Raw genomic sequence first — 12,152 nt, 5'->3', positions numbered from 1 at the left:
ATACTTCCAGCCACTAACAGAATGTAAATTCAACCTAACCATAATGGTACATTATGTAATATCTGACCGCTAGATGGCACTGCATTGTCTAATGTGAACGAAAAGTAGTTCCAAATGAGCACAGCTTAACAGCAGGATGCCAGACAAACATGGCGGCAACTATTATGTATGGATTCCGCTATGTGAAAGAAATACAAATTTCTCCACCTGTTATATATATTGCAATGAACATTGGTATGGTAGTCTAGGTATAGTTGCCTATTATTGAAATCAATATTTTATTTTGACTACAGGTTTTTTGTACCACTAGAAGACACTAAATATTACACATGGTTTTTCAAGCAAAACTAAATTCTGTGATCTGCAATTGGTTAAATCGGGAAAGTAAAAAGATTGATCCCAAACGTTACTTAAATAATTTATTATACTTTTGGGTATTAGTAAATAAATAAATTAAGTCATGCATGTTTTTGTTTTTTTTAAATTATTGTATGTTAATTAAAAGAACACTGATCCAAAAAATGCTAACAAAGTTTTTTTAAAAATGTTCAGGCACTTAAAAATTGAAATCTACTACTCTTAAAAATAGCCTCGAGGATTGAAGCTAAAATAGTAAGCCACATCTGGTAGTCGGAGCTCAACTTTTCCCTTTTTTCTAAATCATTCTTTTTACCTTTCTCTCTCTCTCTCTCTCTCTAGGTGCAACAGCGTAATCTTGGAGTGTCCGGCCGCATCTTTACCATCGAAAGCACCCGCGCTCGAGGTCGCACGGGAAACATGCTGAAACTCAAAGTCAACTTCCTCCCAGAGATCATCACTCTGTCCAAAGAAGTGCGCAACCTCAAGTGGCTGAGCTTCCGTGTGCCCCTGGCTATTGTCAACAAAGCCCATCAAGCTAACCAGCTTTACCCATTCGCCATCTCCTTGATCGAAAGCGTGCGCACATATGAGCGCACTTGCGAGAAAGTTGAGGAAAGATCCTCCATCTCTTTACTAGTGGCAGGGTTGAAGAAAGAGGTCCAAGCCCTCATTACAGAGGGTATCACTCTGGTCTGGGAGTCCTACAAGCTCGATCCCTATGTCCAGAGGCTGGCTGAGACTGTCTTCAACTTTCAGGAGAAGGTTCAGACTAGTTTTTGATATATAAAAAAACAATCAGATTGATTGAGTTATTAATATTTACCATCCGTTGTTTCTAGGTGGATGACCTTTTGCTGATTGAAGAAAAAATAGATCTAGAGGTCCGTTCCCTGGATACATGTATGTTTGACCACAAGACCTTCTCGGACATTCTCAACCGTGTCCAAAAAGCCGTTGATGATCTTAACTTACACTCCTACTCCAATTTACCAATCTGGGTCAATAAGCTCGACATTGAGGTAGGTTGATTCTATTAATGCAGGCTAATACAGAGGAACTTGCATCTCAAAAGTGTTACATGCATTTTTTGGGAATTAAGATTTTAAATGGAGTACAGTAGACCCCTGTGATACAACACAAATCTGTTATTAGGTGGGGTTTGCAATGTGAAATTGCACATCTGGGGGATAGAAAGCTATGTTAGGTAGGTCTGGACCCCCTGTGCACCTGATGAAAACAATAAATAGACCAAACAATATTTCATAAGTACTACTTATGTAAAATATACATGCATATACTTAAAAAAAATAATAAATATACCTGAAAAGAAAACATATTTTTCTTTACATCTAGTGTTATTTGACCTTGTTGAGTGGAGTAACGGGCGGATGCAATGAGGGGGAGGAGATGGTAACAGCAGATTAAGCATGAAACCGAATTGATTTCTTGTTGATGCCATAAAGAGGGGCTGAGAAAGCATCTTATTCCACCCTGTAAAATGAAAACCCTGTGAGGCGAGGACACCATACCCCAGGGGTGTACTGTACTTAGACAAAGCCCATGCAGGTTCAGGGAGAAATTACATTTCATTGCTCCTTAATTTAACTTCTGAATTTATTTTTTTAAGATTGAGCGTATCCTGGGTGTACGTCTGCAAGCCGGACTCAAAGCCTGGACCCAGGTTCTCCGTGGCCAAGTGGAGGACAAAGCTGACGTCGACATGGACACAGAGGCTCCTCAAGTCAGTCATAAACCAGGTGGTGAGCCCAAAATCAAGGTCTGTATCACAAACAGTTATTTCATTCTAAAATTGTTGTTAAGGTCGGCGTACATAAAAAAATAATTTCTCTAGAATGTCGTCCATGAGCTGAGGATCACCAACCAGGTCATCTACCTGAATCCACCCATTGAAGACTGCCGCTACAAGCTCTACCAAGAGATGTTTTCTTGGAAGATGGTTATTCTTTCTCTTCCAAGAATCCAAAGCCAGAGATACCAGGCATGGAACATTATTGATATATGTCCCCACTGAAGCCAGTTAAAAATTTCACATTATTAATTGAATTTATCTTCACTAGGTTGGGGTACACTATGAGTTATCCGAGGAGGAGAAATTCTACCGCAATGCCCTGACCAGGATGCCAGATGGGCCAGTCGCCTTGGAAGAGGCCTACAATGCAGTTGAAGACATAGTTGGCGAGGTTGAGCAGTACGTGAAGGTAAGTGTTCCTTGGCCTGAGTCATGTGAGAACTCAAACTAATTGTATTCACATTTTCAATTGTGCTCACATTTATCTAGGTGTGGCTCCAGTACCAGTGTTTGTGGGACATGCAAGCTGAGAACATCTATAATCGTTTGGGTGAGGACCTCAACAAGTGGCAAGCCCTTCTCGTCCAGATACGTAAAGCACGTGGGACCTTCGACAATGCAGAAACCCGAAAAGAGTTTGGACCAGCGGTTATTGACTATGGAAAAGTAGGGACAACAGTTTTGTGTGACATTTTCTTAAATGCTTAAATATTCCAGATATAATCCGTTTTTTTCATGCACTTTACAGGTACAGTCAAAGGTAAATTTGAAATATGACTCATGGCACAAAGAGGTCCTCAGCAAGTTTGGCCAGATGCTTGGTCAAAACATGCAGGACTTCCATGCCCAAATCTCTAAGGTAACCCTAAATTACACCTTTGTTTGGATTGCAAAGACAGAAATTACAATATCCATATTTACAACGGGGTTTTCTTTTGTCCTTTTAGTCCCGTCAAGACCTGGAACAACATTCTGTGGACACAGCGAGTACGTCGGATGCAGTCAACTTCATCACATATGTCCAGACTCTAAAACGCAAAATCAAGCAGTTTGAGAAAAATGTGGACGTAAGTAGACAGTTGAACGTACGGTTTGTCGTGACAGCCTGATGGGGATTGGCTTCAATTGTTGTTCTTTGTGGGTTTGCAGTTGTTCCGCAATGGGCAGCGCTTGCTCGAAAAACAGAGATTCCAGTTCCCTCCATCATGGCTGTACATTGATAACATTGAGGGTGAATGGGGAGCTTTCAGTGACATCATGAAGCGCAAAGACACTGCAATCCAGCAACAGGTGGCCAACCTGCAGATGAAGATCGTCCAGGAGGACAAAGCTGTGGAAAACCGCACTACTGATCTGCTCAATGACTGGGAAAAGACAAAACCAGTCGCTGTAAGATTTTATTGACTATTGAGACGACACCCAACAGTCTTTTTTTTTTTTAATTAATTTACTCTCTGTCTGTCCCAGGGTAACCTCCGCCCTGAGGAGGCTCTTCAGTCTCTAACCATCTATGAAGGTAACTTCGGTCGTCTAAAGGTTGAACGAGAGAAGTGTGCCCGTGCAAAAGAAGCCCTGGAGCTCACTGACACCGGTCTGCTAAGCGGCAGTGAGGAGAGGGTTCAAGTAAGAAAAAGAAAATCTCCAAAAGCACCTTTTTTTTGGTGACCAGCTAAATTGTTCTTTCTGTTGCAGGTTGCACTGGAAGAGTTGCATGACCTGAAGGAGGTGTGGTCTGAGCTCTCCAAGGTGTGGGAGCAAATTGACCAGATGAAGGAGCAGCCATGGGTGTCTGTTCAACCTCGCAAGGTAATAAATAAATTTTAATTCAAAAGCCCTGTAAACAAAGAACATCGTAGCACTGACAAGTTCATTGATACGTGTTTGTAGCTACGTCAGAATCTAGATGGGCTTCTGAACCAACTGAAGAATTTCCAAGCAAGACTTCGACAGTATGCTTCCTATGAGTTTGTCCAGAGGCTTCTGAAGGGATATCTCAAGGTCAAAAAAGTTCTTCCACCTTAAATTTACACTATGAAAAATACAATTACATATTTAACCTAGTTGTTTTTAACAGGTTAACATGTTGGTGATAGAGCTGAAGTCTGAGGCTCTGAAAGACCGCCACTGGAAGCAGCTGATGAAGCGTCTTCACGTCAACTGGGTGCTGTCGGAATTGACCTTGGGTCAGATTTGGGATGTGGATTTGCAGAAGAATGAGATGGTTGTGAAAGATGTGCTCCTGGTGGCCCAGGGAGAGATGGCTCTGGAAGAGTTCCTCAAACAGGTGAACCTGCATTTGTCAATTGTTCAGTACAAAATACCCCTGGTATATAGTTGAAATCTGTTATGAGGTGGGGATTGCAAAGTCAAATTGCCGTATAGGAGTGGATAAAAACCTATGGTATTTAGGTCTGAACCACAGATAAAATTACTAGATTCAAAATGATGTATAGTAAGTACTACTTATGTGTAAAATATCTGCATATAAATGCATATGATTAAATAACATTTTAGAAAAATAAGTCTCATAAGGTGGGGACACTGTTACCTGGGGGTTTACTGTACTTTGAGGTTTGTTGGGTTTGACTTGCTTTGGCTTGTCTGCAGATCCGCGAGGTGTGGAACTCCTATGAGCTTGACTTGGTTAATTACCAGAACAAGTGTCGACTGATAAGAGGCTGGGATGACCTCTTTAACAAAGTCAAAGAACACATCAATAGCGTGTCTGCAATGAAGTTGTCTCCATACTACAAGGTAATATTTTAGTTATTCTGTCTCCTAAACTTCTAACATAACATTATTATTCTTTTTTGTTGTTTTATTCCTCCCACCTCAGGTGTTTGAGGAAGACGCGCTGAGCTGGGAAGACAAACTGAATCGCATTATGGCTCTGTTCGACGTTTGGATCGACGTCCAACGTCGATGGGTTTACCTTGAGGGCATCTTCACAGGCAGTGCCGACATCAAACACCTGCTTCCTGTCGAAACGCAGAGATTCCAGAGGTTTTTGATTCACCACCTTCATTTCATACCCATGGCTACCAGCATAAATGAAGGCTGACTCGTGTAAGTTTGATTTTACAGTATCAGCACTGAGTTCTTGGCTCTGATGAAGAAAGTGACCAAGTCTCCTCTGGTGATGGATGTGCTGAACATCCAAGGGGTACAAAGGTCATTGGAAAGACTTGCTGACCTTCTTGGAAAAATCCAGAAAGCACTTGGAGAATACTTGGAGAGGGAAAGATCCTCGTTTCCAAGGTAAACTCACTCTACTGGTCTTTGATCAGGTGTAAGTCGTCTTTTATCATAATGAAGCACCATACAAATGGCAGAGCTACAAATGGGAACTAACATTTTTTAATCGATTAGTGTGAATCTGGCTAGGCTGTTGATTAAATAGTTCCTGCAATTTCACCTACATCCAGTAGGTAAAAAGATTATGCTAAAAACAACACAGACCAAAGCAATATGTTTTGCTTAACTGAGTTTAGCATGAGTTTAGCAAGTAGGTTAGCATTTTTAGATAGGTGAAGAGATGGAAAAATGGATCATAGATTGGAAAATACAATTTAGCAGTATTATTTTAATGGTTATTTTTCCAAATTGATGCCATGTAGCACTTCTTCACATAGCAAACCAGTTGACTGTATCAACAGCACCTCTTCTGTTTGTAGTCAATAAGTGCATTCAATTTTTTTCACAAATTGTATAAACCCACAAGTCCAACCCGCGTGACGACTAAATAAAAAAGATGACGACAAAATATAATTTGACCTGTTAAACCTTTTACTGACATGCCTCAGTTTTGCTTAAATGTAATGTCCATTGCAGATTCTACTTTGTGGGAGATGAGGATTTGCTGGAGATCATTGGCAACAGCAAAAACGTGGCCAAACTGCAAAAGCATTTCAAGAAGATGTTTGCCGGCGTCTCCAGCATCTTGCTGAATGATGACAACACAGAAGTGTTGGGAATATCATCCCGCGAGGGCGAGGAAGTAGTCTACAAGACGCCCGTCTCCATCACCGAGCACCCCAAAATTAATGAATGGCTCACACTGGTGGAAAAGGAAATGAGGGTGACGCTTGCCAAACTGCTGGCTGAGTCCGTCACAGAGGTCACGGGATTCAACAAGGGAACAGCTATTGACCTCAACCAGTATATCACTTGGATTGATCGTTATCAGGTTCGATATTGTTCTGTTTGAATGATTTGTTAGAAATAGAATTTTCGACATTAATGGATTGTCAAATATTTTATGCGTCTGTATTTTTTGATCTCCACAGGCCCAGTTGGTTGTGCTGTCCACTCAGATTGCCTGGTCTGAAAATATCGAGTCAGCCTTGACCACAGTTTCGGGTGGTGGGGATATGAGCCCTGTTCAGGGTGTGCTGTCGAATGTGGAGGCCACGCTTAACGTGCTGGCTGACACTGTGCTGATGGAGCAACCACCACTTCGCAGGAGAAAACTAGAACATCTGGTGAGCAATTAATACACATTAAAAAAAAATTGACTTTGACATTTCTAAATTTCTGTCGCATACCTTTTACAAAATCCATATACAGTAGCCTCACGTGATACAACATGAATCCATCGTGAGGTGGGGATTGTATTACAATGGGAAATTGCCATATTTTGGTGTGATCTTGGCACCCGGTACCCCAGATAAAAATGTTAAAATAACAAAATGAGGTATAGTAAACACAACTTACTTCCAAGTGTTAATGATTTAAATAACATGTAAAGAAAACGTTGCAACCTCTTTACAAAGCACACGAGATTTCAAAATTAAGAAAGCCAAACAGTATTGTGAGAATTTTTTCAGTAGCTTTTTTTAATGTCGTGACACAAACCAATGGCAGACCAGCATCTTACGACATCAACCAATAGCAGACTGGCATCTTGGAGACATAACTTGTCCTACACAGGAACAGCTAAATGTTTGAATTTTTTCAACTCATTTGAGCACACAAAATAAGTAGTCGTTAATGTCTTATAGTAAGGGAAAATGCTGTAACAAGGGGCTGAAACCATCTTAATCCCAACCATATAGTAAGAAGGTTTTAAGGTGGGGTCGCATTATCCCTAGGAGCTACTATGGTAACAAATTTATAATGGAAATGGATTTATTTCCTGCCCCCTTTTGCTTCCCTCAGATCACCGAGCTGGTGCACCAACGTGACGTAACCAGGGCCATGATCAAGAACAAGATCGACAACCCCAAGTCCTTTGAGTGGCTCAGCCAAATGCGCTTCTACTTCGACCCCAAGCAAACAGATGCTTTGCAGCAGCTGTCCATCCAGATGGCCAACGCCAAGTTCAACTACGGTTTCGAATACTTGGGAGTCCAGGATAAGCTGGTCCAGACACCGCTGACGGACCGTTGCTACCTGACCATGACACAAGCGCTGGAGGCTCGCCTCGGAGGCTCACCCTTTGGTTTGTTTTCCTTTTATTTTGATGAAATGCATTTATTTACAGCTGAAATTCAACTGATCTCAATTGATCTGTTCTTTTGTAGGTCCTGCTGGTACAGGAAAGACAGAGTCTGTGAAAGCTTTGGGACACCAGCTTGGTCGCTTTGTCTTGGTCTTCAACTGCGATGAGACGTTTGACTTCCAGGTATGTTCCGAACTGTTTAACTAACATGAAAATTAATAAAGCATTAGTTTTTTTACTTACCGTATTTTCCGCACTATAAGGCGCACCTAAAAGCCTTTATTTTTTTCAAAAGCTGACCATGTGCCTTATAATATAGTGCGCCTTATATATGGATCAATATTAGGTCGCAAGGTCTTGCAACTAAGGCAAGCAGCCGCCGACTAGATTTTCCCCCGAAGGCGAAGAAGCCCGCGGTGTATGCTGTGATTTATATACCGGCGTTTCATTTCCTAACCAATGTGTCAATCATCATTTGAATCAGTCACTATTGGCTAAAGTTATTCGGAGGTAAAGGGGGCGTATCCTTTTTATCATTTACAGGCTCGCATAGGCTAAAGGGGTGAAATGTGAATCACACGTTGGGTTGCACTACGGCATAGAGAAAACATTTTTTACTAATCTGTATTTGTAAATATTTTACTCTCCTGGATTTACTACACTCACGGTTGTAAGAAGACCATGGTTACGTATCATTATTGAACGTGATGGCTGCAAGAGAATTTAGGTGAGCTATGCGGCTTTATATTTTCCTGGTATCTTGTTTTGGAACGATCTTGATGTTTCTGTGATGAGTCTATTTTTAAACTAAATTCAATTCACAGTGTTTATTGTCATATGCACAGTAAAGAACCCCGTTTCCCTGCACAATAAAATTCTTACTTTGCTGTCCACACAGTTGCCAGCAAAAAATAAAATGGAAACTAAGAAATGTTTGGCATTTCTTGAATCCCAAGACTTTAACCTTCCGAATGATATTTGGAACGATGCATTTGAGTGATTGGTGACATCGTACAGACACTGTTTCCGTACATGTCTGAGACACGTATTTGCTTTTTTGCAAGCTTTCGGAATGTTAAGGGCGTAATAAGTTTGACTGAACTATCGGACTGTTTTGTCGACGTTCCCATTGTAGCGCCTTAATATCCGGTGCGCCTTATGTATGGAAAATATAGGACTAAAAACTATTTTTTTGGGGTTGCGCCCTATAACCCGGTGCGCCTTATAGTGCGGAAATATGGTAAATGTATATGGTATTAAACACAAACTTTTTTCCTCTTCTTCTTTTTAGGCCATGGGTCGTATCTTTGTGGGATTATGTCAGGTTGGTGCTTGGGGCTGCTTTGACGAGTTCAATCGTCTGGAAGAGAGAATGCTGTCTGCCGTCTCCCAGCAAGTCCAATACATCCAAGTGGCCTTGAGGGAACACAGCAACCCCAACAGAGACAGGAGTATGTAAAAATCCATAACTCATAATGAAGAATGGAGACAGCTTGAATTCGGACAGCTATAAAGCCTATTTCTTGTCTTCATTCTAGGTGTGCCTGTCACCACTGAACTCCTCAATAAGCAGGTGAAGGTGAGCCCAGACATGGCCGTCTTCATCACCATGAATCCCGGCTACGCAGGGCGCTCAAACCTGCCCGACAACTTGAAAAAGCTTTTCCGTAGCTTGGCCATGACCAAGCCAGATCGCCAGCTCATCGCCCAGGTCATGCTCTATTCCCAAGGCTTTCGCACAGCCGAAATCCTCGCCAAGAAGATCGTTCCCTTCTTCAAGTAAGAAAAGCTTTTTTTTTCAAATCCCATTCCAAAGAACTCTGTTATTAATTTCCCCCTTGCATTTCAGGCTTTGTGATGAGCAACTGTCATCCCAGAGTCACTATGATTTCGGGCTCCGAGCTCTGAAAAGCGTGCTTATAAGCGCTGGTAATGTCAAGCGTGAACGTATCCAGAGAATCAAAAGGGAGAAGCTTGAACGCGGGGAGGTTGTTGACGAGAATGATATTGCAGAGAACCTCCCTGAACAAGAGGTGAGGGTGTTATTTTTCCCAGCTTTTCCAGCTAAAGTACCAATTATGATATCAGTGTTGATGTCAGTCTCTTTGCTTCTCTTGTAGATTCTCATTCAGAGTGTGTGTGAGACCATGGTTCCCAAACTGGTGGCAGAAGACATTCCTCTTCTGTTCAGCCTTCTGTCTGACGTCTTCCCTGGTGTTCAATACATGCGTGGCGAGATGACTGCACTGAGGGAGGAGTTGAAAAAGGTCTGCAGGGAGATGTATCTCACCTATGGTGACGGTGACGATGTGGGCAGCATGTGGGTGGAGAAGGTAAGTGCAGAACTATTGGCTGTACTTTGTTAGTGTTCTAGCCTTGGTATTAGGGAATCAATGCACAAACTTGGGTCAAAACAGAGCAATTCTCAGAGAAATGCCTGCGGTCGTCCCCTCTTCAATTCAGAACCAACAAAGACCACACAACTCAAGTTTGATTAATGCATGTGGGGGGAGCGGTAACTGTACTTACTCTCTTGTCCGTTTGGCAGATCCTATCACATTGTTTGCCAAAGTTACCCTCATATGCAACAGACATCTAGCCTCACAGTGGTTTAATGGGAAGCAGTATATTTTAATATAATGACACTGTCTGTTGTGTAACCATCATAAAACAAACACTTAGGGGAAGTAAAAATAAATTCTAATCACAATTATGGTCGGACACTGTCCGCGTTTTCAACGGTTTCTTGCAAAGACGGCTATTGGCATCCAAAAGTCCCAAATTAAATAAATACTAGCGACTGAAAAATATTTTAATCGAATAAATTTATAATAACTGTATTAAAATCCTTGGTGGTTGTATTCTGAAATTATGTAATTTAAATTTTTTTTTAGGTACTGCAGCTGTACCAGATCACACAGATCAACCATGGTCTCATGATGGTGGGACCTTCAGGGAGCGGAAAGACCATGGCGTGGAGGGTGCTCCTCAAGGCACTAGAAAGATTGGAGGGTGTTGAGGGCGTGGCTCACATCATTGACCCCAAAGCCATAAGTAAGGACCACTTGTATGGAACTCTGGATCCCAACACACGTGAATGGACGGACGGCTTGTTTACGCACATCCTCCGAAAGTGAGTGTGTGTGTTCATAATCAAATGTTTGGTTAGGTTGCAGGAAGTCCGCAAAACAATGACTAGCCTGGTGGAACATATTTGATGCACAAATCTTCACTTAAGTTTGCAGCCAGTCGCTTGATGATCATGTCAATAATGATCATTATTATGGCCATCATGGTCTCAATGGATTAGCCCTGTTTTCTCACTACCTCTGCCTTAGTCAAATGCAATTCAAGAGTAAGAGAGATAGGCACACTCGTAGACCTAAATTTATGCTTGTCATTTGTAAGTGATGATCAGATCTAAGGGATTTTCTGCGTCTTTTAATCTAGGATCATTGACAACGTAAGAGGAGAGTTGCAGAAGCGCCAGTGGATCATCTTTGACGGAGACGTTGACCCCGAGTGGGTTGAAAATCTCAACTCAGTCTTGGACGACAATAAGCTGCTCACACTGCCCAACGGAGAACGTCTGAGCCTGCCACCAAATGTAACAGAGATTCTTTTTGGCTTTTCTTTTTTCACTGCCATTTGAAGCTGATTTTAATCGTCCTGCATTCTCTCAAGGTGCGCGTGATGTTTGAGGTCCAGGACCTAAAGTATGCCACACTAGCCACAGTCTCCCGCTGTGGTATGGTGTGGTTCAGCGAGGATGTGCTCAGCACAGATATGATCTTCAACAACTTCCTGGCACGCTTCCGCAGCATCCCCCTGGACGAGGGAGAGGATGAAGCTCAGAGAAATAGGATAGGCACGGAGGAGGAAGAGGAGACTGCATCACCAATGTTGCAGGTAATTCTGTGATTTTACGATATTTTTGATGGTTACTTTTACTAAATTTTCCTTGTCCAATATAAGCTTTCACTGACGCCTCCCTTGACTGACAGATCCAGCGTGATGCTGCCACTATCCTGCAGCCGTACTTCACCTCCACCGGCCTGGTCATCAAGGCTTTGGAGCATGCTTCCAAGATTGAGCACATCATGGATTTTACCCGTTTGCGTTGCTTGGGATCTCTGTGTTCCATGCTACACCAGGCTTGTCGTAACGTGGCACTCTACAACAACAACCACCCTGACTTCCCAATGCCGATTGATCAGCTTGAGAGATATATGCAGGTTTGTTATCCATCAATTTGAAAAATAGTGTTTCTTTTTCATACCGTGATTTGTAAAGTCGAACCAATCGGAAAACTGCCTCTGTTTCCTGGGTTCTCATTAGAACATCCAAAAGAATTGTTAACATGTTCAGTATAAAAACAAATAACCCTGTATACATGCTATTTGCGAGCAATCCCATCAAGGGAGCAAGCACTAGCGACGTCGATACGCAAATGGACGTTGTTTCTGCATTTAACTTTTGACATTAATTCAAATACTGTGCTTGTTTGCTCCTTGCTTCAAAGGCGTGCTCCATTGCGTTGTT

General features: G+C 42.0%; 1 protein-coding gene across 1 annotated transcript in view; it reads left to right on the top strand.

The window, feature by feature from the left end:
* dync1h1 (dynein, cytoplasmic 1, heavy chain 1) overlaps positions 1-12,152 on the top strand; it is a 35,439-nt gene that overhangs the window by 6,626 nt on the left and 16,661 nt on the right. Inside the window, exons 9-36 of the mRNA XM_088355179.1 lie at positions 700-1,122; positions 1,200-1,379; positions 1,988-2,137; positions 2,213-2,359; positions 2,439-2,579; positions 2,660-2,836; positions 2,919-3,029; positions 3,118-3,237; positions 3,320-3,559; positions 3,638-3,793; positions 3,863-3,976; positions 4,058-4,168; positions 4,245-4,454; positions 4,778-4,924; positions 5,007-5,173; positions 5,255-5,428; positions 6,002-6,356; positions 6,457-6,651; positions 7,328-7,610; positions 7,693-7,793; positions 8,902-9,061; positions 9,149-9,389; positions 9,460-9,643; positions 9,731-9,943; positions 10,505-10,743; positions 11,061-11,217; positions 11,295-11,519; positions 11,615-11,845. Of these exons, the coding sequence (XP_088211305.1) occupies positions 700-1,122; positions 1,200-1,379; positions 1,988-2,137; positions 2,213-2,359; positions 2,439-2,579; positions 2,660-2,836; positions 2,919-3,029; positions 3,118-3,237; positions 3,320-3,559; positions 3,638-3,793; positions 3,863-3,976; positions 4,058-4,168; positions 4,245-4,454; positions 4,778-4,924; positions 5,007-5,173; positions 5,255-5,428; positions 6,002-6,356; positions 6,457-6,651; positions 7,328-7,610; positions 7,693-7,793; positions 8,902-9,061; positions 9,149-9,389; positions 9,460-9,643; positions 9,731-9,943; positions 10,505-10,743; positions 11,061-11,217; positions 11,295-11,519; positions 11,615-11,845 (5,352 nt within the window). The remainder of the gene's footprint in view (positions 1-699; positions 1,123-1,199; positions 1,380-1,987; positions 2,138-2,212; positions 2,360-2,438; positions 2,580-2,659; positions 2,837-2,918; positions 3,030-3,117; positions 3,238-3,319; positions 3,560-3,637; positions 3,794-3,862; positions 3,977-4,057; positions 4,169-4,244; positions 4,455-4,777; positions 4,925-5,006; positions 5,174-5,254; positions 5,429-6,001; positions 6,357-6,456; positions 6,652-7,327; positions 7,611-7,692; positions 7,794-8,901; positions 9,062-9,148; positions 9,390-9,459; positions 9,644-9,730; positions 9,944-10,504; positions 10,744-11,060; positions 11,218-11,294; positions 11,520-11,614; positions 11,846-12,152) is intronic.

Source organism: Urocampus carinirostris, chromosome 15, assembly GCF_059441175.1.
Source record: "Urocampus carinirostris isolate Australia breed hairy pipefish chromosome 15, RoL_Ucar_1.0, whole genome shotgun sequence".
NCBI lineage: Eukaryota > Metazoa > Chordata > Actinopteri > Syngnathiformes > Syngnathidae > Urocampus > Urocampus carinirostris.
The sequence above is the reverse complement of the archived record's forward strand: the minus strand, read 5'-3'. Positions and strand labels throughout refer to the sequence as shown.